This window comes from Telmatherina bonti (genome assembly GCF_933228915.1).
Source record: "Telmatherina bonti genome assembly, chromosome: 8".
In the NCBI taxonomy this organism is placed as follows: Eukaryota; Metazoa; Chordata; class Actinopteri; order Atheriniformes; family Telmatherinidae; genus Telmatherina; species Telmatherina bonti.
In genome coordinates, this window is record NC_136626.1 from 24,804,092 (window position 1) to 24,809,517 (window position 5,426).

General features: G+C 40.7%; 1 protein-coding gene across 1 annotated transcript; it reads left to right on the plus strand.

The window, feature by feature from the left end:
* Positions 1-1,688: 1,688 nt before the first annotated feature.
* s1pr3a (sphingosine-1-phosphate receptor 3a) lies at positions 1,689-4,817 on the plus strand. Its single transcript, XM_079245003.1, has 2 exons — positions 1,689-1,917; positions 2,544-4,817. Exon 2 carries the CDS (start codon positions 2,662-2,664, stop codon positions 3,859-3,861), a length of 1,200 nt encoding a protein of 399 aa, XP_079101129.1. The 5' UTR covers positions 1,689-1,917; positions 2,544-2,661; the 3' UTR covers positions 3,862-4,817.
* The last annotated feature ends 609 nt before the right edge of the window (positions 4,818-5,426 follow it).

Sequence of the window (5,426 nt, forward strand, 5' to 3'; positions counted from 1 at the left end):
ATGGACAGATGAAAAAAGAAAATAAAACTGCTATTTTATGTTCTCCAATCATATCAGAAATGGATTTTTTGCCTTGCTTTGGCTTTGTTTCTCACGCTGTAACACAAGCTGAACAAATGCAACCCTTTGTGATTGTGTAAAAAAAGTTACTTTATTTTTTTAATCTCATATTTGGCTGCCCTGTGATGGACTGAGGACCTGCAGGGTCTACCCTGCCTCTCGCCCAGTAGTTACTGGGATAGGCTCCAGTTTCCCCACAACCCTTAATTGGACACAGGGTTTAAGAAAAGGAATGAATGAATGGCTTAAATGTCTGCAGCCTTATTGGTTTTAAATCCAAATCTGTTCAGATGAATTGTTTCAGCCTTAATGACATGAACAAACGGCCTATTAGCAGCTACTCGAGATTGTCCTTCGGAAATGGATTCTTTCATCGCCATGGAACATGGAAACAAACACTCAAATGCACATGGACTTTTGGTCCATGTGCATTTGAGACTTAAGAGTTCCTTATTGACTTATAAAGTGATGTTATGGCAGGATGATAGGAAAAGTTGGGATGGTGGGGATGTACGTACTTAGTGATAGTGCCGGTTATTTTCAGAACATGTAGTCCTTTGCAAAGAGACACAGTTTTAGACCATCTCCACCATTGTTACTCTTAATACTGCACTAAACCGCCAGTCTTGCAGTAACCCATGCAGCTGAAACAGTGATGTAACCTTCTCTTTGCAAATGGACATGCAACTCTGTGGCTTGCACATGGCATAGTGTCTTGTCTTTTAGTCACCAAAAAAAGTACAAAAAAGGAGAAAAGAAATGTTTTCCATTCTCATCTACTGCACTTGATTCCAATGGGAGAGGTCTGACCTATCTCACAGACTTCAGGACCAAAGGGACCCTGATCCTTAATCTGAACATGAAAAAACAATGACTCATCACATCACCAATATAAATTCCAACCTCTTGGCCTGTCAGCAGAGAAGATTAATCCTAAAGAAGAGCCAATAAAAACATGTGAAACATCAGCTTTTTAAAATGTGGCCAACTATTAAATAGATGGAATATGCCTTTTTTTTTTTTTTTTTTTTTTTTTTTTTTTTTAGTTGTTGGTTTTTTGTTTTTTGTTTTTTTTTTTAGCTTTGGCTAGCTTTTGGAAAATGACTGAGAGAATATTTCATGTATGCAGGGACAATAATGAAGAATCTAAACAAGAGGCTGATCCTGCAGGGTTCCAAACAAAATCAAAATGTTAGGCCATTTAACAGTGATGCAGTGAACAGTGAAAAAAACAGAGGGGGCTTCAGGGCAAAAGACTAACCTGCTGCTACAAGTAAGGGCAGCAATTATCCTATGACACACTGAAACTAATTGGATCAGTCAGAGGCGCTCCTTCCTCACTGAGAACACAAACACAACTCTGACATGCGCTTTAAAAACCATAAAAAAATTTTTAAACTCCTGCCTTTGAGAATCCAGATGCTTAAATGGGATTTTACTCATCAGTGTACAACAGTTTAGATTCTGGCAAAGAGACGCGCTCGCGCTCCCGACAGGACCTCTGACTTGATTCATCATTAATGGTATGAAAAAAAAGGCGGGGGGGGGAGGATCCCGCCCCACCGCCTGGGAGGGCTGACTGGGAGCGGAACAGTCTGAGCTGGAAAGCACTGGGCGAAAAGGACTTAGAAAAGTGTGGGACTGAAGTCACTGTGGATTCTTTTGGGGAAAATACAAACTTTTGACATTTTTTTTTGTGGACTAAATATGGACTTTTAGTTTTACTTTGGATTTAGGCTATTCAACCCTTTTTGGTTGCAGCTATTTATTCTTTCAGCACAGGAGAGAAGAATATGCTCTAAATTGCGGAAAAGTCGCCACGCAAGGATGTTTAGATGAATCCAACGACGCAAAAAGGTAAGGACAACCAACTGCACGTGAAGTCTGCAGAACAATGACGTCAGATAAAAAACTGAATAGCGGGATTTTTTCCAGAAGGTCAGATAACGGGAAAGTTATTAGACTCAGATCATCATTAGAAGGCGTCCTGTTTAAGTGTAAAAAAAAAAAAAAAAAAAAAAGCAGTGATGGAAGACACTATTTATTCTGGGGTTTTTTTGTTTTTTTTTTTGTAAATAAAAATGTAAGCAGCTAAGCGTAAATACTCTGAATGTAACAATATGAGACATAGCTCGAGAACAGGAGAATAGTTCTTCATCTCCAAAACACCATTCTTTTCCTTTAAACTGATTTTGGCCAACATTTGATTACTGAACTCTTTTTTATTCGTTTTGTTGCTGACAATCTGTGTTTGTTTCAACTGTTTCTTTAAGTTGTTTTTCACAGTGTTGATTTTATTTTATTCTTTTAAAAGATATATTTTTTGTTTTCATCAAAACATTGGAATAAAAGATATTTATGTATTATTTACTGTATATTTGATTTTGATTATATCAAATATACAGTCTGTTTTCCTCTAGGTTGCTTGTTTTAATGTTTCATTTAAAATGACATTTTATCAGTGAAGTTCTTTTGATTGGCAGGTGCTTGAAGAGGCTTTAAGATGGCAGCTGTGACGCTGCCAGGCTGAGCAGCTTCTCTCTCCAGTGCTGTGGCGCCCTCTGCTGTGTGGCCCTGGAAGGTCAGGACAGGCCAGGCAGCATGGGGAACGTATTCGAGGAAGGGATGAACACTGTCATAGTCAGCCACTACAACCACTCTGGGAAATGGGACCGGCCCCGCAGTGGTGGGGCCTGTAAGACGGCCGTGCTGCTTTTCATCTGCGTGCTGATCGTTCTGGAGAACATCACCGTTCTGCTCGCTCTGTGGAGGAACAAGCGCTTCCACAGTCGCATGTACTTTCTCATTGGAAATCTGGCACTGTCAGACTTGCTGGCTGGTGTGGCTTATGTGGTAAACATCTTTACCTCGGGACGTAACACCTTTTTCCTGACGCCAGTTCAGTGGCTGGCCAGAGAGGGAAGCATGTTTGTCGCTCTCAGTGCTTCCACTTTCAGCCTCTTGGCCATTGGCATAGAGAGACACATGACAATGGTGCGTCTGCGTCCCTGTGAGACAGCAGGTCGAGGCAGACTTCTTGCACTGTTGGCAGCCTGCTGGTTCGTGTCAGTGCTGCTCAGTGCTCTTCCCAGCCTCGGCTGGAACTGCCTAAATAATCTGGCTTCCTGCTCTACGGTGCTGCCGCTCTATGCTAAGAGTTACATTGCCTTCTGCATCAGTGTATTCAGTGCCCTTTTGGTGGCTATTGTCATTCTCTACATCAGGATCTACCGCCTGGTGACCTCCAGCGGCCGCAGAGTGAGCAGCCGGCCCTCTGAGCGCTCTCTGGCTCTCCTTCGGACGGTGGTGATTGTTCTTGGGGTATTTATCATGTGCTGGGCCCCCTTGTTCCTCTTACTCTTGTTAGATGTTGGTTGCAGCCCAGATCAGTGCCCAGTCCTCTACCAGGTGGACTGGTTCATCGCTCTGGCTGTGCTCAACTCTGCCCTCAATCCTTTAATATACACTCTATCCAGCAGGGAGATGAGAGCCGCCTTCTTTCGTTTGCTGTGTTGCTGTCAGACCAGCATGGAGTCCACAGGGACTCCTGCAGTGGGCAACCCCCACCTGGGGACAGTCATCCCCACAGCAGAAAACAGTAAAACCAGTTTGGGTGGATGTGGAAGCAGTGGAGCTGGCAAGTCCACATTAAATCGAGTAAAGCTTTCCATGCCTGCGAACTGTGATCATAAGCACGGAGATCCGTCTGCCACCGCTGTGTCTCACCCCTCCGGACCTGCAGACCTGCTCTCAGCTGTGCTTGTGAAGGCAGGGGCACTGCCCCCCCTAGGCAAGTTCTGAAACACTTCACACAGAGGCAAACATAAAGACACTGTCCTGCTATCAGCCACTTTTTGTATGTGCACTATGGCTTGTGCCACATAAGAAGGATGTCATATCAGTAAAAACTGCTCAGACACTCAGCTGGAACAAAAAAAACAAAAAAAACCCCAAGATTGCGAACAATCAAAATCACGTAATCATAATTATTTGAAACACTAAAGTCATTTAATTTAAATTTTAACGCCATTCAACACACAGTGGCGTTATAATAGTTAACCATGTGTTCAGATGACTAAAGCCTGTAATTAACTTCTAAATGTTGTTTTATTTGTTTATTTTTTTTCATTATGTGGAGAAAATCAAATTGTGGCACTTTTTGTATTTTGCATGTGGATATGCAGGAATTCCTAGATTACCTATGTGTTCCATCACGGCTAGATTTGATAATTATTTATTTTCTGTGAAAACATTTGCCACCTTAATAGTATATAGTTATATGTTTTTCTTTGCATAAAAAACCATCAAGGTACTCTGACTTTATTATTGACTGTATCGTGAATTATACAAAATATCTGTGACACACTATGAGGATAAAAAAAAGAGTATTGCAAGACTAGCAGCCTCATGAGGTTGTGATGTTTATTACACACCGTAAAACAAAACTTAAATGGGATAAAAATGGCACTGTTATTATCAGATTCTTACCACTAGTGGGCAAGAGCTTTAAGTTTGTCCTGATGGTGGTGCAGCAGGAGTAATGATGTTTTTATCTTAAATCAGTAAGACTTGATTCCTGCATGGCTCAGCTCTTCATTACCCCTTCTGGTTTACTTTTAATCAGTCTAACTACTTAGCAACACTACAAGCTGAATTAGTACAGCTAATAACTTCCATTCATAAAAAAATTAAAAAATGTCAACGTCTTATCAGCACATGTAGAAACCACTTGCACATTAACTAACCACTAGGGAATAAGAGTGTTGGATGTTAATTATTTGATGGTGGTAGACTGTAAAATGAGTTTTCTGCCAAGGGTGATGTTGTTCTTGATATGGTTGAATAGCAAATAAAATTTTATTCCCTTTGATCACATTCCTATGTGTGACACGTTTCTTACATGAAATCAGTCACTGACTTACTTTAAGTTGTTTTTTTTATCACGGCTGCTTCTTTGTTTTCACTGCCTTGTTTTTGATTGAGCTGCAACTTATCACCATGTTAGCTTATAGCTTACAAATCTGTTGTCAAGATGTTTATGAAAGCCTAATGCGAGCATACATCATATCACCGTGAAAATGAGCTAAATCGGTCACTATATGAATTGCTTTCGAGACAAGAGAAGAGAAATGTCATCTTGCTTTAACCTGCTGCAATCATTTATAAAATATCCTGTTGCAAAAGCGATTGATGCGCTCATATTACGGTTCACAGGCAGACATGGGTCAGACAATTATGAATTATGCAAAGAAATTCCTGATATTATTACTAAGGGATTCCAGTCAGTGAGGTCACTTATCAATTAGTTATGAATGATATATTGAATGAAAGTGCTGTCAAGAAAATATGTCTCATCTCCCTTTAAA

Coding starts and splice junctions, on each gene's coding strand:
- s1pr3a (XM_079245003.1), top strand. CDS start 2,662: ATGGGGAACGTATTCGAGGAAGGGATGAACACTGTCATAGTCAGCCAC.